General features: G+C 50.5%; 1 protein-coding gene across 3 annotated transcripts in view; it reads right to left on the bottom strand.

Moving 5' to 3' along the window:
• The window catches only part of AGO2 (argonaute RISC catalytic component 2), a 97519-nt gene that overhangs the window by 41381 nt on the left and 33796 nt on the right, over positions 1-22342 (bottom strand). For 2 of the 3 annotated variants that reach the window (XM_082601298.1, XM_082601299.1), the window contains exon 2: positions 5028-5223. The exons of the other annotated variant lie outside the window; for it this stretch is intronic. In XM_082601298.1, coding sequence (XP_082457424.1) covers positions 5028-5223 — 196 coding nt within the window. The remainder of the gene's footprint in view (positions 1-5027; positions 5224-22342) is intronic. 3 annotated transcript variants of the gene reach the window in all.

The following is a 22342-nucleotide window of genomic DNA, read 5'->3' as shown; positions in this document are numbered from 1 at the left end:
CTAGACTAGCTCTGGGCCCTGGCTGTTGTGTGTGACCAGCTGCAGCCGCGATGATACTGGAGGCATCCTGAGAAGAGGGACCTCGCCTTACACTGAACCCCTCCCACAGAGGCCGCTCAGAAGGGTGATCGAGACTAAGGGCACAGCAGGCCGGGATGCACAGTGACTCATCAGAACGTCTGTAGATGGCATTTTCCTCTCAGTCTTGAATGAAGCCTCAGGGTTGAATTTATTGAATATCTACCATGTGCCCTGCACAAGGTTTTGGGAGCTCAGAATTAAGGCACTGCTCTAACAGAGGCTGCAGTGTGGAAGCAGACGGGGTGCCGAGGACTGTCTGGACAGGGTCAGTGCCAGGGGACAGTCTGCGGCCGGAGCTGCCTGCTCTTCCACCCCCCCTTCCCCTCCGGGTCCCCTCTTCCAGCGCTGCCCCGATACTGTCAGTCACTGCCCTGACTCTCCCTTCCCAACTAGGGACAGGAACCATGTCTACCTTGGCCCCTACCGTCCGCCCGCCGGCACAGTGCCTATCACACAGCGGAGGTTTCATAAATGTCGGCCGGTTGGTAGTGTGGCTGCCGAGAGGGACTAAGTCAAGGTTTTAGCCATGGGTTTTGCCAGCACAAAAACCTTACTTCCAACGTTTTTCTAAGCTATTATGAATGATTATAATTTTGAGATTGGACCTTAGGCCAAAGTCCATCAGAATTAATAGTAAAATGAAGAACCCTGAAGGTTCACACATTTAACTACACAGCAACTCTCAGGTTGGCTCAAAACCCAGGGGAGCAGCATGGCATGCCAGTCTGTGGGCTGGCCTTGCCACAAAATGCAGCTCAACACCCTTAAATATTTAAGGGCTGTTTTTTTTTTCTTTATATGATGTTCAGCTTGGTGTGGGCTAACCTTGGTTTTTTTTCTAGAAATATGAAAATTTAGTTAAAGTGGGATGAAGTCTTTTCCCATGAATGTGTCCACTTACCTCATTATGGCCTATGCTTCTCACTCTATTTCTCTCTCTCAAACAATTCCTTTGCCTACCTATGCTATTTTACTTTCTTGGAAAGGTTTAAATATAGTATAAAATTAGCCTGGCACTTCAGGTAACTTGAAGATAACTTACTCTTCTGGCTGCCTTTCATGTCCCACCCCCGCTTTTAATATACATATCCTTGCAGATTTTGTAACAACCAAATAAAATTCTAGCAATAAATTGGAAAAAAGTGCAGATCAAGACCCATCTTTGCTACTTTCTGTTTCATGAGGCAATTTCTAAACACTGGGTAACTTTAGAACCTTACAGTCATAACTACAACTGTGGGACTGTGGGAATACAGTCAGGTAAAAACATCGCATTTTAGTCACCATCAGCCTTTTCCTGTTGCCAGATGACAAAGCCTTAGTCATGCCTGTTCTCATAAAAGAAGCTTCTTGTACACCGTGGTTGATGGCATCATAAGAGCCCAGTGCCACCACGCCAATCAAAAGCCCAGAAAACGTGCTTTTTCATGCCTTCATTCCAGCTCTAAGAATATATCCAAATCACAGATCCTCACAGGATTTTATCCCAAGGAAACTCAAAATCAAACAAGCCCATTCATTGAGAGTCTCACAGCATATAAGGCATATTAAAAGATCTCAGAAGACCTTTAGTAAATAAAGCTGTTTAAACCAGTTGTGCCCAAAGTTTTGGTTCACAAACACATTTTTTAGTAAGCACATATTTAAAGGACCTCATATAACTGTCAAGTATTGTTTCTTTGGAGACATGTCTTTTGGGAATAAATACTCAGAAGTAGAATTGGTGGGTCAAAGGGTATATACTATTTTTATTTTAACATATACACCAAGCCACCTTCTAAAAAGTCTGGACATGGGCTTCCCTGGTGGCGCAGTGGTTGGGAGTCTGCCTGCCGATGCAGGGGACACGGGTTCGTGCCCCAGTCTGGGAAGATCCCACATGCCGCAGAGTGGCTGGGCCCGTGAGCCATGGCCGCTGAGCCTGCGCCTCTGGAGCCTGTGCTCTGCAATGGGAGAGGCCACAACAGTGAGAGGCCCACGTACTGCAAATAAATAAATAAATAAACAAATAAAAAGTCTGGACCAATGTATACTGGCCACACTGAGTGAATCCAACTGTTCAGTTTTACAAATAAGGGAAATGAATCCCCAAACATTCTTTCTCATACAAAGACTGTGATCAGGAAAAACTTTACAGCAAAGAGCACTTTATAGGGCACCGGCACAAACTGGGTAACCAATCTGACTTATTATCAAACTGCAACTCAGAACTCTGTTTCTGACCATGACAAAGTAAGTAGACTTCTCCTCCTGCCCTAAAAAACTAAACAAACTAGAGAAAACCTGAGAGCTGTTTTTGACATTGAAAACAGGCAGCTTAGGGCTGTGACTACCGACGGAAGGAAAACGAACATCCACTCTGCTGGGAACAATTTCTAAATCAGAAAATGGAGGGGGAGCATAAGAGAGCAGCAGTCTTGTTGTGCTGCAGAGATGGGGGCAGAAGAGGCAGGAATCTGTGGGGGAGGGTACCAGAGAAGACAGCAAAAGCCAGACTCCCTCAACATAACATACATAATGTTCAACAAACAAAAAATTCACTATGCATGTGAATAAGCAAGGAAAGGTGACATGTAATCTAAGGGAAAACCTGCCAATAGAAACAGACCCTGAAATGACCCATCTGTTATAATTAGCAGACACGGGCTGCTATCATAAATATGCTATTACTATAAATACATTCAAAGTCATCAAGCAAAAAGATGGCAGCTATGAATGAACAGATGAGAAATCTCAGCAGAAATGTAAACTATGAAAAAGAACCAAATGCCAATTCTAGAAAAAGTACACTATATAAATGAAAAAAATTTTTGGATGGTTACCACAGAATATTGGATATTACCAAAAAAAGGTGTGGGGGGGGAGATAAAGTGATCTTAAAGAGAGACCAATAAAGATTACCCAAACTGAGAAAAGAGGGAGAACATTTTTTTTTTTTTAAATCACAATCACAAGACAATATCAAATGGTCTAACATACACATAACTGCAATCCTGGAAGTAGAGAAGGGAATGGGACAGGAAAAAAATGTAAAGAAATGACTGCCAGTATTTCACCCAAATAACATGAAAGACATAAACATTAAGGATCCCAAGAAGGAAAAATACAAAGAAAACTCCACCTAGGCATATCATTGTCAAACTGGTGAAAAGCAAAATTAAGTAGAAAGTATTTGAAAGAAAAAAGACAGATACGGGAGAACTACAAAAAACAACAACAACAAAAAACAGATTTCACCAGAAACAATGAGGATTAAAAGACGATGTAATTACACCTTTAAGTTGCTAGGGAAAAAACCGTCAATTTAAAATTCTACATCCAGCAAAAGTCTTTCAAAAATGAGGAGAAAATACACATATTTGCAGATTTTAAAAAATGGTGGGAGAATTCATCAATGGCAGGTTTGTACAATGAGAAAGGATAAAAGATATTCTTCAGGCTGAGGGGAAAATGATGCCAGGTATAAACACTGATCAACAGAAAGAAATAAAGAGAACTAGATATGGTTAATATGTGGGTAAATAGACTATTTTCTTAATTTCTTTAAAATAACAACATTGTACCATGGGGTTTATAACATATGTAGGAGTAAAACACATGACAACAGTAGCAAAAGGAATTAGACTAAAACCACAACTGTTCAAAAACAAAATTGACAAGTATTTTTGTAACCTTCAGGAAGTCAAAGGTTTCTTAGAACACACAATATAATAACCCCTTCCAGGGACTTCTCTGGTGGCGCAGTGGTTAAGAATCCGCCTGCCAATGCGGGAGACACAGGTTCGAGCCCTGTCCCGGGAAGATCCCACATGCCGTGGAGCAACTAAGCCTGCGCGCCACAACTACTGAGCCTACGCTCTAGAGCCCGTGAACCATAACTACTGAAGCCCACGTGCCACAACCACCCGAAGCCCGCGTGCCTACAGCCCGTGCTCTGCAACAAGAGAAGCCACCGCAATGAGAAGCCCACGCACAGCGAGGAAGAATAGCCCCCTCTCGCCGCAACTAGAGAAAGCCCGCGCGCAGCAACAAAGACCCAATGTAGCCAAAAATAAATAAACAAACAAATTAAAGAGAAGAGAGAAAGTCAAACAACTCATTGCAAAAAAAAAAAAAAAAGGATATAATGCATGAAAAGGTGCTCAACTCATTAGTTACCAAGAAATGAAATTAAACCACAATAAGAAACCATTACACACTCACCAAAATGGCAAAGATCAAAAAGACTAACCATACCAAGTGCTGACAAGGATGTGGAGCAGCGGGAACTCTGGCTGCCAATGGGAGCGTGAGGCGGTACAAGCACGCTGGAAAACTACTCGGCAGTGTCTCCTACAGCTGAACCTACACTACCCTTTGATCCAGCTACTCCACTCCCAGGTATTTATCTAAGAGAAATGAAAACGTGTGTTCACAAAAGACTTGAACAAGCAGTTCACAGCAGCTTCATTCATAACAGCAAAGCCCAGAGCGCCTAAGCACCTAATGAGAGGGTGAGTAAATGAACCATGAAATAACTGTATGGTAACACATTCCTCTGCAACAAACATAAGAAGCTGTTAACACACACGATGGTACAGGTCAACCTCAAACACATGCTGAGAGAAGCGGGACGAAGGGGCAGCTCTCAGCTCTCACGGACCCGTGGGCGGCGCGACTCCATTTACACAGGCAGGAAACGAGCCCCCAGGGACGGACCCCAGCACTGCTGGTGGGGGTCGGGGGTACGGGGCAACTTTTGGGGTGGGGGGTGAGGGGCGTGGCTAAACATTCGTCAAACCTCACTGAGCAGCACACTTCCAATGCATATTTCTTTGTATCTCAATACAAGAACACTTTAAAAAAAAACCAAAATGCAACGGAAGCTTCCTGGGGGGAAAGGTCAGAAGGATCTGCTGAGAATCGGAGGGTTGATTCGTTTTAAAATAAAGGACAAAACAGAATACCTGTTAACTCTTCTTGGGCATTTCTCTGGCTTGATATCCAATTCATAATGATAGATGTCAATTTTTGGAATGTCCATTTCAAAGAAGTTGGCCTGTAACTTGATCGTTCTCCCGGAGGTCCCGAAGTCGGGTCTGGGTGGAGGCTTGAAGGCATACCCTTGGACGGGTGGCGGTGGCGGTGGAGGAGGGGCAAGCACTGGAAACGGCAAAGAGAACGCCTGTTACCCAGGGCCCACGCTGAGAGGGGGCTGGCGCCTGCCCCGGGCGCGCTGCCCTCCCCACCTCCCTGGACCCGCCATCACAGGCCCGCTGGCACTGCCGTTCCCTCCTTCCCCCCTGCTCCTCCTCCCCTTGAAACTGACGCCCCACCCCGCCCCGGGGCCACCTCATCACAGAGCGCCCCCAGTGCCAGGCTCACGGCCCCCCAGGGCGCGCCCTCCTCGGCCACTCGGCCTCGACACTGCACCCCGCCCTCCCTGCTCAAACGCTCCCCTCCCTGGTCCCCTCCTCGCTCACCGGCCCTCTTCACTTCTGACAGGCTCACAGTTCCAGCCCTGCACCCACAGCTCCAAGTCCTTCCCCCAGGCCTGCGCCTCCACTGATGAGGCCGAAGTCTACTCCCCTGTCAAGACCCTTCCCACACATTCTTCACGGCCAACTGCTCAACAACGCTCATCACCTCACCCGCTTTTCTCTCTAACTCCTCCTTTCCCATCCACCTCTCTCTGCCTCAGCTCGGGGTCCCATCTCATCCTAGTGGGGGCTCGGCTTCCAGGCCCCTCCCCCACTCTCCACACATTCTGATTTCACCCTGGCCAGATACCTTTGTGGCCCCCCAGCACGTAGCCCCGACACTTAGGCCCTCATGTCTCGGCCTTATCTTCTGCAGCTCTGAGGACCCTCTCCACCGAGAAGCAGCCCCACACTTGAGAGCCCTGCACGTGCCACTCCTGCCCAAGGATCCTGAAGGATCCATTCATTCCTGTAGCCCTCGTGTGCCCAGCGCACTTTATGCGCATTTCCAGTTCGAGTCTGGCGCACTGTGCTGTCCTCACACTTGGCTCTCTGCCTGACCGGCTGGACCACGAGCAGCTTGAGAATCAAGGTCTAAGAGAGCACCTGACGCACAAGAGCCCGAAACACTGGATCCAGCCCATCCATTCACACTTGGGAAAGCCCAGGCTCAGACAGGCCCAGGAAGGGTGCCAAAGTCGCTCACAAAGTGTCCTCTGCCACGAGCCACCGAAGTCACGAAGGAAGGTGTCTGCAACATCCAGAGTCAAGAACGCCGAGCCTCCCAACACCAGCACTCACACAGCCCTTGACACGGCGCCCCTGAGTACCACCTCCTACACCACAGCCCCTCTTCCAGGGACTTCTGACAGCTGTGCCTGCGTCAACGTGGCACTCAACTACCCCTGCCATCTCCCTCCTGGAAGCCAAGACGCAACACCCCCTTCTCTGCAACAGACCAAGATCACCTTTCCACAAAGGAGTCTCACCAGTCAGCCAATGCGTTACTTAAAAATGCTTCATAATAAACCTCTTTGGTTACCACACTTGCCATGTACACTTGTGTTCTCTTTCTTTGCATGTGAGAGATTAAAGATGGGGCAGTGTGAATTGTCAGCAAATGAGACAAAGCCAAAGGGGTAAAGACTCATATGGAATTAAAGGGACCAAGATGGTCATGACAGTGTCCCTCCTCCATGACTCTTAAATCCATTAACTTAATCTAGGTGTGATTTTTCCCCCATAGATAGTTAAAAAAAAAACCAAAAACAAAACAAAAAAACACTTCGTCCCAACTCGAATTTTCAGTAATTCCATTAATAAAATTTAAAGTCGTTTTAGGAAAAGAACCAATGAAAAAAATTTCCGATTAACAGTATACCGTTAATTTTCGCTCAAATATCTTTGTTTCAAAAAAGTTCTCATTAAAAAAAAAATTCCGGGGCTTCCCTGGTGGCGCAGTGGTTGAGAGTTCGCTTGCCGATGCAGGGGACACGGGTTCGTGCCCCGGTCCGGGAGGATCCCACATGCCGCAGAGCAGCTAGGCCCGTGAGCCATGGCCGCTGAGCCTGTGCGTCCGGAGCCTGTGCTCCGCAATGGGAGAGGCCACAACAGTGAGAGGCCCGCGTACTGCAAAAAAAAAAAAAAAAAATTCCATGTACTGCAATCCCTATTGACATTCACTGGGAACAAAAGTACTCTACGAAAAATAATAGAAGCTGTTCTTACTGTATTTCTGACACAGTAAAACTCAGGGAGTCTTTGAATCCCTTGTTTTATACTTTGGTTTCTTTCTATGAAAAAACAAACATGCTCTAAAGGTTATTAATCTCATTGAGCTAAACCACCTGGAGACCTTCAGGTCTCTCTCCACTAAGCTACTATGACTTCATAGATGACATATTCACAGCCTTTCACAACAGCCCATCCCTCCAACAAGCACGCCTGGGTGCCCCTTACATGCTGGGTAGCGTGCCAGAGACCAAAGATACAAAAATAAACAGAGTTCTCAAGCAGCTCACACATCACCTCCCAGGAGAGTGTCTGAGTGCAGGACATCCAGTGGATTAGTGTGTTTACTTCTCCAAAGTCAGCACGTCACACGGGGTCCTCGCACTGAGGGTCCTGACCACGCCAAGGAGGGGATACCACTTGCTCCCTGGGGACAGATGCAGACTCTCTGCACTCAGCACTGGGTGCCCACTGACACGAGGTCCCTGTTCTCAGGTGGCCTCCCACCCGGCAAGAGGAATCTCACGAATGTAGAGTCAAGGTTAAACCTTTGTGTCCCAGGAAATGTCCAGCCCCAGAGCCACAGAAATCTGGCCCACAGGACAACTGCAGGAACCGGAGCACGATCCACACTGAAGGGAGTCTCAGCTTACAAAGAGCTTTCAGTTTTCTTTCTTGCAGTTGATTTACAATATCATGTAAGTTTCACGTGTATAGCAGAGTGATTCAGTTTTATACATACATATATACATTATGCATATACACACATATTTATACACATGTATGTTCTTTTTCAGAATCTTTTCCCTTATACATTATTATATAATACTGAGTATAGTTCCCTGTGCGTCCCTTCTGGTTCACATTTCCTAATTGCGCCTCACAGCTACGGAGCAAAGGGGTCATCTGTGAACTGTGAAGCAGTCCAAGGCCCAGAGAGTAACACAGCTGGCATGCCCACTCCATCCCACTCCCCAGGCTGCCCCCCGCCCCCGCCCGCCGGCTGTCAGTCCCCAGCCTTACCTACCTCTCAGCAAGGCAGGGTCAGGCCTGGGGCCCACCTCTCAGGCTGAGCCTACGCCTCCTATACCCCCAACACCCACCACTTGGACACGATAAGCCGTGGGAAACAAGGAGAACAGTTCACCAGTTTGCGTCACTAACCTGTATTAATAAAAGCAATGGGGGAAATGCAATGGTAAATTATTTATAAAATATATAATTTCATAAGATATTTCTTCCTTGCTTCTAGATTTTAATAATGAAAATACTGACAGTTCGTGGGGAGGCGTATGGAATATAAAGTCACAAGTTAAAGCCCTCTAAGCAGAGGGAACAGGGTGAGGACCTGTGTGGTTTTTTTTTTCTTTTAATATAGAGTTATTGATTGATTTATTTAGGTTGCATCGGGTCTTACTTGCTGCGCGCGGGCTTTCTCTAGTTGCAGCAAGCGGGCTTCTCATTGGGGTGGCTTCTCTTGTGGCACAGCACGGGCTCTGGGCGCACGGGCTTCAGTAGTTGTGGCACGTGGGCTCAGTAGTTGTGGCTTGAGGGCTCTAGAGTGCAGGCTCAGTAGTTGTGGCACACGGGCTTAGTTGCTCCGCGGCATGTGGGATCTTCCCGGACCAGGGCTCGAACCCGTGTCCCCTGCATTGGCCGGCGGATTCTTAACCACTGTGCCACCAGGGAAGCCCAGGACCTGTGTTTCATACCTTTGGGAAGGAAACTCTCCCACCGAGGGACACGCAAACTGCGCCGGGCCTCAGTCCTGAGACACCTTGGCTCTGTTTTTCTGAGGCGTAGGGAGTCCCAAGTGTAAACTGCCAAAAGAAGCAGGAAGATCCACAAACAAAGCCCCGGAGAGGACGCAGTGGAGCAGTGGAAGCACAGAGCTCCACCCGTGCTGGGGAAGGGACACGGGACACGAGGGGAGAGGGAGGAGGTGTCAGCTCTTGGCCCCGAGGCCAAAAGGAGGGACGAATGGGCACACACGCGTGTGACACAGGGGAACCGAAAATCCAGCCCAGCATCACCTAGAGTTGAGCTCTCCAGGTGCTCCCCTCGCACGGCCCGCAGCCCTTCACACTGCGGCAGGAATGGGGGCTGCCACGCACAGGTGCACCAGACGGGCAGGGCGTCGGAGGGAAAGGGTGAGGAGGGGACATGGGGAGACCCCAGAGCACAAGCTCCCTGGTCGACCTCCTTACCCTGGGCTCCCAGGAGCGGGTGCCACCAACATCTACAAGTAAACGGAAGCCAAGGAACAGCCCAAGAGGAGGAAGCATCTGGGGAGGAGGTCACGCAGCTGGCATTAAGCCAACTGGCCGTGGCGCTGGCCACCTGCTCAGCAGGGACCCAGCCCCCAGTGCCTACCCCCCTTCAGATGCCACCTCCTCTCCCCTGCTCCTGCCATGCCGGCAGGCCGAGCGAGCGATCCCCCAGCTTCCAAGCTCTCTCACATCTCCTCCCCTCTTCACGGAGAAATTCAGGTCTGACCTTCCTGTGAGAACTGTCGGCAGACACCCCAGCCTCGCTGCTCCCAACCCCGGGCAGCATGCACAGCACATTTCCCATCCAGCAACTCATCAAACAGTTTTGTTTGGCATGGATTTCCCGCGGTTAGGCTTGCCTCTGCACGGGGCACAACCTTTGGGATCGGGAAGGCGAACCCTTCTTTCTCATCCAGCAACACTGGCTGTCACGGTGGGAAAGGACTCGTCCACAGCAACGGCCAGCAGAGCCCCAGCACTTCAGTGACTCGGCCACCAGCCCCCGTTCCTGACCAGAGTGCTGCGGGCAGGAGTCCCTGAGCCTGAGAATCTAGCACGGCGTCAGGGACAGAGCAGGCACCGAGGGTTTGCTGAGTTGCTGCTGATATCCAGCACGTGTGTTTAAAATTTCCATCTTTAGAGCCACAGCTCAGTCAGTGAAAGGGAAACATGTAGTGAATGAGTAATCGACTTCCTGTATGAGTAACCGGGTCATAGAAACCAGAAAGCTTTCAAGAGATTCCACAGGAGGCGAGCCTGTCATTGCACTGGGCGTCCTGCAGAAACCCACCCCCAAGGTTTGGACTGCCGCTGGCCTGTCAGAGGAAGGTCCCAGAGCAGGGCTGTAGGACACCTGCCCTCACCATCTCTTGGCAGCCCCTCGCCAGAGCTGTTCGCCTGTCCCAGCCCTTCCCCCGAGCGAGGGATGGAGGCACATGGACGCAAACCCACACAATCACCCCTCCTCTCTCCCACCCGGAATTGGGGACGTAGGTCACACACCCGAGGAGCCAAGGAGATCCCCTGAGACTGCTGCTTACATGGACCAGCGCCGGCAGGGCCCTAAGACAGGAGGCGACCTCACAGGCAGCTAAGACCCCCTCCAAGAGAAGGAAGTTTGGCCTCCTTCCGAATGTGCCAGGTATCCAAGAGCTGGCGGCGGGGCCATTCTTCACCGACTAGATCACGAGGCACTCCCTAAAGCAGCACCTGTGGGTAACTTCCACTCAAGGAAGCCGTCTTGTTTCCTTACCCGTGATGGTAGACGCGGGCCACTGGGTGAATCTTTCCTATACTGTAGTCTTCTCTCTGATTATCACCCTTATTACAGAAGATGTAGAAAAATACAAAGAAAATTTAAATCATCTGTTATGCCAGAAGTTGACTAACAGGCAAAGCTGGGACTCAGACACAGGTCCTGTTGTCATCAGAGCATGTGAGGTTTGCCACCAAAGCGGAGCTGCCTCCAGTCCTTCTGAGAGAGTAGACAAGTTTAAATCACACAAGGGACTTCGCTGGTGGTCCAGTGGTTAAGAATCCACTTTCCAATGCAGGGGACGCAGGTTCAATCCCTGGTTGGGGAACTAAGATCCCACATGCCATGGAGCAGCTAAGCCCACGCGCTCTAGGGCCCACTCCCCTCAACTAGAGAGCCCACATGCCGCAACTACTGAGCTCATGCACCACAGGTAGAGAAGCCCGCGTGCTGCAACAAAGAGCCCACGCAGCCAAATAAATAAATAAATAAATAAATCTTTAAAAAATATATTCGGGGGACTTCCCTGGTGGTGCAGTGGTTAACAATGCAGCAGACACGGGTTCCAGCCCTGGTCCGGGAAGATCCCACATGCTGCAGAGCAACTAAGCCCGTGCGCCACAACTACTGAGCCCGCGTGCCACAACTACTGAGCCTGTGCGCTCTGGAGCCTGTGCGCCACAACTAGAGAGGCCCGTGCACCGCAACTAGAGAAGCTGCGCGTTACAATGGAAGATCCCACGTGCCGCAACTAAGACCCGACGCAGCCAAATAAATAAATATTTAAAAACAGACAAACAAACTTAATGAGAGATGGACTAACAGTGCATAATAATCTAGCCTCACCAGGTTCATTCAATTAGCATTTCAGAGCATAATCATAGCTGCCACTTACTGAGGTCTGTGTACCAGACAAGCAGAAAACACAGGGCTCTCTTGTCACGGTCACAGACGCCACAATGTACATTTAAAACCTGAAGCTACTTCAAAATCATGATGTTTATTAGACCTGCTGCTGGACCTTGTTATTAAAGGTGGTAAAGGACCCATTGTTACTCTGTCACCCTTTTGGTTTGGTATTTTGATAACTATTTCAATACAACCAGTTTCTTTGTCATCCTATGTATTTTCTTCTTTGCTTTAAAAAACATTATTCTGGAAAGGGATCCATCCACAAGCGTCACCAGACTGACAAAGAGGTTCATGACTGCACACTTTTGGGAACCACCTGCTCTAAGGGGACAGGGTGGCCTCATCTCTAAGCAGAGAGGAGGGTGTTTCGGCTGCTGATAACGTCACAAAACCTCCGTGGTCTCTGTGGCGGTGTGGAGGGTGGGCAGGTCTGACGTCCCTCCACCAGGAACAGCCCTGCAGACAGCACCATGCCCTGCAGGCCGACAGGGGTTCTGTCTCCATGGCTGCCCTGAGATCACCCATCCCTGACGTGATGTGAGCTCACGATTTACCGGCTGCCATGACAACAGGCTCTCCAGGCTTCTGCTCATCACACGGGCCGCCTACCACGCGGCTGAGTTGGGAATCAGAAATCAGACATCCTGATAAGGCCTGACAGCAGTGCCCCAGGGCCCACGGCTCTGCCCGCTGTCCACCTAGGGCCACGGGAGCGGATCCTGGGAAGAAGCAAGGCAAAAACTCCCTGACGACCAGCGTGGAAATCAAGCTGTCCCAGGGTGAGCAAGGGGACAAGCATAATTGTTCAGAGAAGCTCTTCATTTCTGCTGTTTCCTAAGTACTTAAGCACATGGAACTGAACTTTCAAAAAACTGCAAACCACGGTAGGTCAGGCAGCCGATCTGGAATCGGCTCGGCCTCCACCCCTGCCCCGTCACCCCAGCTTTCAGGGCGGATCTGCTGTTACAAGCACAAACGCAAACGTCTGGGTGCCAGCTTATACCATCAGGCCGAGAACAGCATTCCTGACCACGGACGACTTGAAATAAATCACAGAACCTGGAGGCTGAAGTCACCTTGGACAACCTTGGAGACCCAGAGGAGAGAGCAACTCACCCCCACCTGCTCTAAGCCATCAACTGTGAGCCGGATCTGGGCAGGTCTGGGGGCCTGGTCTCGGGGAGGGCCAGGAAACAGCACAAAGGTACCGAGCAGCAAGCACCAGGACTGCCCAGAAGGGGCACAGCGCTGCCGGCCCCGGCCCCGGCCCCGACACTGCTTCTTCCACCACATCTTATTATGAGTTATCTGACGTTCAAAAACAGAAAGATCTGCGTGACTGTTCACTCCTGGGTGACTGAAATGTTCCTTAAGAAAAGTCTAAATTACGTTCCTGTCTGCACTCACTGGCTGTTCGGTGCTGCTTGAACTTGGGCCACAGCCTTGCTGGGAGGCTGGAGGGTGGGGCACTCCTCCAGGAAGTGAGCCCAGCACACCGGCACCCACGTCTTAGTGGGGCTGGGATCAAAGATTTGCCACCCAGATACCAGGAGGCCATTGTAAAGCTCTTTCCAGAATCTCAAAGTAAGCGTTAGTATTCAAAGCCACGCATCCCCTATTTTCCTTTCAGAATTCTGTTTTCATTATATTGGGTATCACAGCCAGAAACTATGAAGGCAAAAGAAAGTGATAAAAACAGCTCAGGGCTGTCCAGCCCTTCCACGCCACGCCTGGGGCCAAGCCGGGTGTGGACATCAGCTCCTTGATGCTTCTGGATGTCGCTGTGAGGAGGACACGGAGGCTTTGGGGATGAGTGATGTGTCAGGCTCCCCAGGCCAGGCCTGGGTCTGTGTGTCTCCTCATGGGCTAGAAGAGCTCGTCAGGCACGGACCAGAAAGCAGATGTCGACCGACCAGCACGCTCCCGCTGAAAGCAGGACACACGGTTACCACTGACCAAATCCACCTGCTGCCTACACAGGCAGGTCTCGCTTGTGGCCACCGAAACGGACTGAACTGCATTGAAAAATCACAGCAGCCTTTTTGAGGAAGTTGAGTGGAAGCAGCCTCAGGGCGAAGCACTGAGAACGCAGACAGGCTGTCAGCTGGAGATCAGGTCAAACACGACCGCAGCATGGGACCCGGGCGACCGACAGCCAACTGTGAGCAGGGAAACAAACCAAACCCGGCCGAGTCCCCGGAGAAACGGACCGTCTGACCAGACACAAGGACCCAGGAACGCTCGCCTGCACGCACGTCTGGCCCGAGTGCCCCGCCACGTGGAGCTGGGATGGAACCCAGGCCGAGACACAGACGCCTCCGCCTGGCCCGGGGCTCGCTCCCGCTGCCCCGCGAGCTCAGAGTCAGCTCGGGGCAGGGAGGACCCAGGCCCGGTCACTGCAGGAGGACTTGCTCTCAGCAGCGTCTGGTGCCACCGGCGTTCCGATGGGATAGTCAACGTCAGCCCAGAGCGCGGGGGCTCTGGGGACACCCCACAGCACGAGGCTGACCATCAAGCCCCGCTGACGCCCCCCAGGCCTGCAGATCCCAGCCCGTGAGTGAGCCCCCCTCCCCCGTGCCCACAGCGCCCAGAGGACTTTCTTCCCCCTCGTGCCCTCGGGCAGGCTTGCACAGCAACTCCCGCTAGATGAAGAGGAAGGGCGGGTTGGGCGGAGCCCGGCGGCACAGTGGCAGCCTCCCCAGACCAGGGAGGGGATGGGGACAGGCCCTGCAAGGAAGGCAGCCAGCCGTGATCTGCAGACCTGTTCTCTTACTGTAAATGTGACACCCTCGCGCGGGCCACCGTTCCTGTAAGCCTTTCACGTCTTCCTCTCTCGGTGGAAATTCCCACCTGGTTCTTGGTAACATGCAAAGAAAGGGCCCCGAAGGTGGCCTGAACAGGGAGCTGACCCCAGGGGCAGATGCGCCCAGGTGAGAGCCGGCCCCAAAGGCCCGGCAGGTCAGCGCCAGGATGGCTGCTGACCCGAAACCCTGAAGATATTCAGCCTTCTCCCGGGGAGCATGCAGCTTGCACGGGAAGAGGCCACAAGCCAGACAGACCACTGAGGATTCATTACAAGACAAGCACCCAGCTACCCTCATGTCAGTGACTAATATTAGTCTCTATTTTTGTTGCAAACTCAAAGAACTTTGTCTACGATGGGGTTTTTTTGGTTGGTGTTTTTTTTTTTTTAAATAAATTTATTTATTTTTGTCTGCGTTGGATCTTCGTTGCTGTGCGCGCGCTTTCTCTAGTTGCGGTGAGCGGGGGCTGCGCCTCGTTGTGGTGCGCGGGCTTCTCATTGGGGTGGCTTCTCTTGTTGCAGGGCACGGGTTCTAGGCACGTGGGCTTCAGTAGTTGTGGCACGTGGGCTCAGTAGTTGTGGCGCACGGGCTTAGTTGCTCCGCGGCATGTGGGATCTTCCCAGACCAGGGCTTGAACCTGTGTCCCCTGCACTGGCAGGTGGGTTCCTAGCCGCTGCGCCACCAGAGAAGTCCTACAATGGGTTTTTAAGTGGGCTTTTGTGGTTAACCTGAAACTCCCACCAGCATTAAAAACACAATCTTCTTTGAGGAACAGTCCCCAAAGCCACCCCTGTGATGTGTAAAAAGAAAACTTTTTTTCTCATAGAAAATGTTTTAATGAACTTTCCCTCTTAAGTTAAAAATGCCCCCTCTGATTCACCATCTGTCTTTACTCAACGATATCAGAAATACTATAATCAACACAAGGAAGGATTAAAGAAATACTAGTAAAATACAAATTACCTCCTAAAGAAACGTCCCCCAAATGGCTGATATGACATTACTGTGGGCTAGTGGTTCTTTCAAGCGTTTGTCAGAAAGTTTGGAAGCGCTTTACAAAAAAGCCCCGTGAAAACAGGAAAACTATCTTATATGTGCATTTCTCCCACACATTTCTCTGCAGCACTTACTAGTTCTGATTTTACAGTTATCTTGTGACTCTCTGATTACTAACTGCCTCTCCCACCAACATAAGCATCACCAGGGCAGAGGTTAGGTCTGGTTTGGTGCAACTGTTTGATGAATGAATGAACAAACGACTGCAGAGATGAAAAAAGAAGAGCTCAGCGTCACACCCACTCCTGGTAGAAACGCCTTTATTGATTTATAACTCAATGCCCAGTGTTTTGTGGCAAAAACATGAGGCATTCATGTGAGGACTGTCATTCCGTCTTTGGCGAGCAGCCTGCCCCATTTCAACCCAAGAGGCGGCACTGATCAAGCGCCTGCTACATCCCGGGCACGAGATCTCAGGAGCCTCCTCGTCGTTCTCACATCCACCCTCTCGGACACTGTCTTCGCTCCACAGGTGAGGAACCAGGGTGGCACAGAGGGCACCGTGCCCGCCGACCACAGTGCCGACACCAAAGCAATCCCCACGGAGCCCTCCGCCAACGCAATCCCTTGACTCCCCCAGCCTCCCTTACGGAAGAGTTCACATGACATCTCTCATACTTCAGGAGAGCCTTTTTCTCCGAAGAACCCAGATCCTTTTCATCACCCCAAACATACAGGAATCTAACCTATCACCCCTCTAAAGCAGCTGGGAAAGTTCAGAAAACTCAATTTAGTGCCCTTTTACATTAACTACTTCATCCTAGTTCCCTGGAACACCTCTCGGCACCTACAGAACATGGGTGATTTCTCTTTGTAATATGCGTATTATTACCTTGAGCTCCCATAATAATTCAGGAAGTGACAGCCACCACTACTGCACCAGGCACGCACACTGTGTGTCACGTGTATCAGCTCATCTAGTCCTCACCCTGGGTAAGGCAAACGCGGTCCCGCTTTACAGACGGGAAACCGAGGTCACCAGAAGGTGAGCGACAGGCAAAGCCGGGGCTCCGACACAGGTCTTGCTGCCCTCACAGCACGAGAGCTCTGCTAGCAAGCCGAACTGCACAGCGCTCAGCACCCTCCCCGAGATCCGCATGGCCAGCCCCACGCTGAGCACCTCCGCACACTGGCTCCGACTCCACTCACTGGGCATCGCCTGAGCACCCTCGACTCTCTTGTTCTCGGGCTGCCCACCTCCAGAAGGGGGCAGGCAGAAACGTCAGAGAGAGGCCGGAAGCAGGCCACTATGACAGGTCAGGGTGGGCGAAGGTGGCATATCCATGAGTGGGATAGGAGGACAAGAACAGCTTTCTGAATATTAAAAAATTAAGGAGAGCTTCCTTACAGTTTATTAAAAATAAATTCCAGTGCTTCCCTGGTGGCGCAGTGGTTAAGAACCTGCCTGCCAACGCAGGGGACACGGGTTCGAGCCCTGGTCCGGGAAGATCCCACATGCCACAGAGCAACTGAGCCCGTGCGCCACAACTACTGAGCCTGTGCTCTAGAGCCCGCAAGCCACAACTACTGAAGCCCGCGTGCCACAACAAGAGAAGCCACTGCAATCAGAAGCCCATGCACCGCAACCAAGAGTAACCTCAGCTCACCGCAACTAGAGAAAGCCCACACGCAGCAACAAAGACCCAGCACAGCCAAAAATAAATAAATAAAACAAACTTATTTTTAAAAAAAATTCCAAATGGATACAAACTGTAAATAAACATTTTTAAGTGAAACAAAAACATCCAAATAAATATATTAAAATTGAATAACTTTTATAATTATGGAGGGGGAGCCAAAAGCAGAGGTCACCAGAGGCAAGCTTGAGTACATGAGATTTTTTAAGACTTCTCTAATCACTGGATAAACTCAGAAAATTTTGACATAATAAACTCACAAACCTAAAAATATAAACCTGGATATAGAGTTTAAATTTCTAAGGATTAAAAACTCCAACTGGAAAAATGAGCAACATCTATGAATGGAGAGTGTGCATAGGAAACCCTAGTAGCCAACAAACATAGAAAATACATTCAGCCTTTAGTCAAAGAAATCCCCACCCCCACCCCCCAAAAAAAACTGTAAGTAATTTTTTGCCCATCTGGTATTTATAAGAGCTTGGGGAAAAATATCACTCTTATCCAAACTAGGTGGTTTTGAAGGTATGTTTCAGAAATCTTTTAAAATCATGTTCCTTTTGATCTAGTAACTCAACGTCTAGTTGTTTATCCTAAAATACCCAGGTACCTATACCTAAGAGCATTTACCGTATATATCATAATAAAAGACTGACAATGACAAAAACGTCCAGCAGCAGAGGGCTGGTTAAATAAACCATTACAGTAATTTCCCGACACAACACATCTACAATTGTTGCATGGAAAGATGTCCAAGTGGGAGAAAGTTCCAAAACAGTGTTTGATGCAATCACATTTGTCCTCTATTTACACACGTGCGCGTACACACACAAGCTTGGTGTATGAATGGGAAAACTCGAGGAAGGATTAAAAACAAAACACTAACAGTGATTATTCCCAAATGGTCATACATGATCGGTCCTCTTTATGCCTCTGTATTTTTTAAGTGGGCATATTATATCTAGTATTGGAAAAATAATAATAAGGCTACTTTTTAAAAAACTTACAAGATATAGGCATAGTCATTACCCCATTTAATAGATAACCACACTGATTTTAAAACTTGCCTAATTCAGGATTTGTGGCAGGACTCTTAAGACTTCCGTCTGCATTTTACAGATGAACAGAGTGAGATGAGAAGGCTAAGCCCCTCGCCCATGGCAGGCGCCCAGCTCCATCGCCTGGAAGACAGGGCAGCCTCCGCCTCCCTCTGCAGCCAGGAGGGCTGGAAGGACCCTAGGTGCTGGGCAGTGCCTGGGGACCCGCCAAAGGGCACCCAACTGCCAGGGCAGGGTGTAAACCTAGGTGTCCTCGCCCCAAGCTCACCACGCGCTTCTGCACTGTTGCCTGCCCACGTGTTGTATGAAACACAAGATTAAAGCCACCGTTTGGGTTTTACAGCCCAGATAAGGGGAACCCATACTGGAACTGCACATGAGAAAAAAAGCAGCTCAGACGCTGTTTCTGCCCATTTCGGAACGTGGCCCTCGGCACACGGGGCGGGCCTGCTCCCACCCAGAGCTCTGACTCAGGCTGGGGTCCCCCTTCTCCCTCCACACACACTGAATCATCTTCTGAGGTGGCAAGAAACCACCGCCTTGTACGTGCAAGCACGAGGGGAGCCCGAGGCCAGAGGGCCCACACTGGGGGAGCGAGTCTGCACCGATGCTGGGCGAGGTCCGCGCGGGAAGCCCATGACTCGCTGGGGCAGTGACGCCAACGGCAGGGGGCCACCCACGGATGGATGGCATTTCTTTCTTTTTTTTTTTAATGGAAAAGAAAACCCAATACAGAGGGCGTGCCTCACCTATTCAGGGCAGGTACCATTCTGTTAACTACTTGAGCGCCATGTGCACACACGCAGGTGAGCAGCAGAGGAGAGGGGCTGGTGGCCTCGCCCCACTCCCACCCCCACCCCCAGTGGCTTTTCAGGCAGTAAAGGTTGGCCGCTAATGGGCTTCTGAGCCAGGGCCTTCTCCCTGGGAACTACTTGCTGACTTCAAGCCTTAAGTTTAATTTCGGTAATGGACTAAGGATAAATTAGCATTCACACAGCTCCAGCTAATGCAAATCCGCTAAAACCTGACCTATCAGTATTACCTGTGAGGCCTGATGAATTTTAAGAGAATCAGGAAGAAAAAAAAAAAGACATCAGGAATGAAAAACCACCATTTTAGTTCTGTCCCACGGGGCTACTGAGTGCAGTCTTAGCCTTTCGCCTGCCTGGAAAAGAGTAAATGTCTATTTCTACCAGCTGGGCTGCTGCTGACACACACACACACCGTGTCACTCAGAACCAAGGTGCCATGTCATCTGCCCGTCTGGGGAACTGACAGGTGAGCCTGGATGCCCAGGCTGCAGGGCATCCATCCACCACTGAGTGAATTATTCTACGTGGTCCAGCACAAGAGGAGGAGGAGGAGGAGGAGGAAGGAACAAGATGGGGCCGCACGGACCAGCCCAGGTGTCCACAACGCAGCTCAGCCCCCCAATGTGGCAACACCAGTGGGAGAGGGACCAACTCCAGGGTTTCCACATCTGACCCTCATGGGAACCGAGCGCCCGTCCCTGCCTGAAGGATGACTTCGGGGGGTGATGGCCAGATGTTTTCAAGTCACTGCACAAGAAGAACTATCTTGGACCAACCAAGGCAGCAGGACTCAACCATTCAGAAGTTTGGGTTGGTCCCCAGAGGTGTGGCATTCCAAAGCAGCTCATTCTAATCAACTGTCAAACCAAACACTGCTGAAATCTTCACCGGGAGTGATTTTACATTTCTTCCTGTTTAACCTACTATCTTTTAAAATCATTTTACCCAAGACGAGGCTCAGCCCTTCCTCATTCCTTGCCTCAGCTCCGCTTCCCTTGCTCTGAGCGCGTTCCTCACCCTCTCTGTGAGCTGTTCCTCACTTCCTCCCTGAAAACAGGAAATCCTGCAGACAGACCTCCTGGGCCCACGAGCCCGCCTTACTGAGCGTCTCCCCACGGCTCTGCTGTTGCTCTGTTTGCTCAACTAGAGGAATGCGATAATAACCCAACACTTTCCCCAACTGACCTCTCCGCTTGTGATGTTTCTACCGCACTGTGTATGCGTCCACTGCCAGGGTCCATTCTACCTTGTGTTTTGGCAGTTCGCAGGCCAAGATATCTGTCTTCCCACAACCCTGAGGCTGACTCATGTCGCCACCCCAGCACGTTGTTGGGCCTGGCAGGTCGTCAATGCTGGGTGAGCGCTCACTGAAACTGGACCGTAATTCAGCATCTGTAACGATGCCCGTAATCCCACTGACAAACCTGTACCTGAACAAGTGCACTGCATTCATTTGCCCAACCAGTGTTAAGAATTCTCTAAAGTGGTCTATCAGTGGCTCCATTTCATAGACAGAGTGGGTTGAAATTAATGATTAGGGTCCCACAGTTAGAAGGTAGGCATGCTGGGCTTTGAAGCAAAAGCCTGCAGGATTCTGAGGCTCCACATCTTCAGTGACAGCGCAGCCCCCAAAGTCAGCCAGGAGCAAAGGGGACTCAGCTGTGCAGCCAGCTGGGGGGTGCTGCGTCTGCCCTGGGAACCTGCATCTGCAGGGCCCTGAAGGCCCACGACCTGGAGGCCTGGGCAGCCCCTAACTGAGACACTTAGCACACACATAAAAGTGGTCCTAGCGCTTCTAGCCATTTTAAAGCCATTTCTTTAAACTAGGTGGCATGTATACAGACATTCTTTATATGGCTTGTAAGTTTTTACTTGTTTGAAAACAAGATCCTCTCATGATTTAGAAAATAAAAACAAACAAAACAGACAAGAGCCCCTTCCAACTTAGCATAAGGGACTTCCTGGACCTGATAAAGATCATCTAATAAAAACCTCCTGAAAACATCACTCACACAGCAAAGCATTTCTTCTGAAGACAGAACCAAACAACGAGGCTTGGAATCACCACTTGAACAGATCTGAGCAAGGGCGGTAACAAAAGAAAAAGAAATATGCAGTGTGACTGGAAATGAAGACACAAAACTGCCACACACAGACGACATGACCACCTACGTAAAGTTAAGACGGAATCCAAGATGCTGTCAGAACTAAAAAGAACTCAACAGGCTCGCTGGAAACAAGATTCCAGATATCCATTGCATCCCTGTATGTGAGCAACTACTAATTAGGAAGGTTAAGTTACAAAGACGCCGTTTACAAACAACAACATCAAACTGTAAGGTACGAAAGAGGCGCAGGTATAAAACGGACTTGAAAGACAGCTCGCTGAAGCAGCACTGCCCTCGGCAAGAGCCTCCGCCATCGGCCTCGCGGTGAAGCACCCGGTCAACTCGGAGAACCTGCGGCACACGCCACAGCCGCCTTAAAGACCCCGGAAGCGTGCACTCACTCAGAGGAAAAGGAAACCAGATTCTGGGTGGCTGCCTCATGTTCGAACACAGGTGCGCTGTGTAACCCTCTACGAATAAATCTGCTGAGCATGATAAGGTTATTCCCAGGAATACCTTCCAGGGCCTGGACCACTGGCACCTCTCATTTTCTGGAACACTCACGACACCTCTGCAAGGCAGGGATTATCACCACTGTGCAGAAGAGGCCGGGACTGGCAGGTGAGGTGACCTGCCCGAGGTCACACAGCCGGCAGCACAGGCGGGACCTGGACTCCTCCAGCCAACCTGGCTGAGTGGGGACCGGGGCGGGGGCGTCTGGAAGGTTGAGGAGTTACTAGCGGCTACGACGTGGGCTGACCTGTAGCTGAGCACATGGGGTCAGTGCTTCCCCCACGCTGTCACTGAGGAATTCTTGGCATCCGATGGCCACCTCCAACAACCAGCCAACTGTGTTGCCGTGCTGCTTGAGTTTCCAGTTTGGGGAGAACACATCAGCGGTTCTAAAACAGCCCAAATCCTCCAACATTGAGAGGAGGGCTCCACGTCCCCTTCCCTTGAGTCCGGACAGGCTCGTGACGACTTGGACCAGCAGTGGGGTGCGAAGGGGAAATGACACCAGGGACCTGTGAGCTGAGTCACGACGACCAGGCACTTGCACCCCCTCTCTGCAAGCGTCTGCTCTCCAGACACGTCCTCCTGACACACTTCCTCGGGGAGCCCAGCCTGGGCCACGTGAGAGGCCCCCGCGGGCAGCCCA

The sequence above is a fragment of the Mesoplodon mirus genome (assembly GCF_964341445.2).
Source record: "Mesoplodon mirus genome assembly, chromosome: 16".
Taxonomy (NCBI): domain Eukaryota; kingdom Metazoa; phylum Chordata; class Mammalia; order Artiodactyla; family Ziphiidae; genus Mesoplodon; species Mesoplodon mirus.
This window is presented reverse-complemented; position numbering and strand designations above follow the sequence as displayed.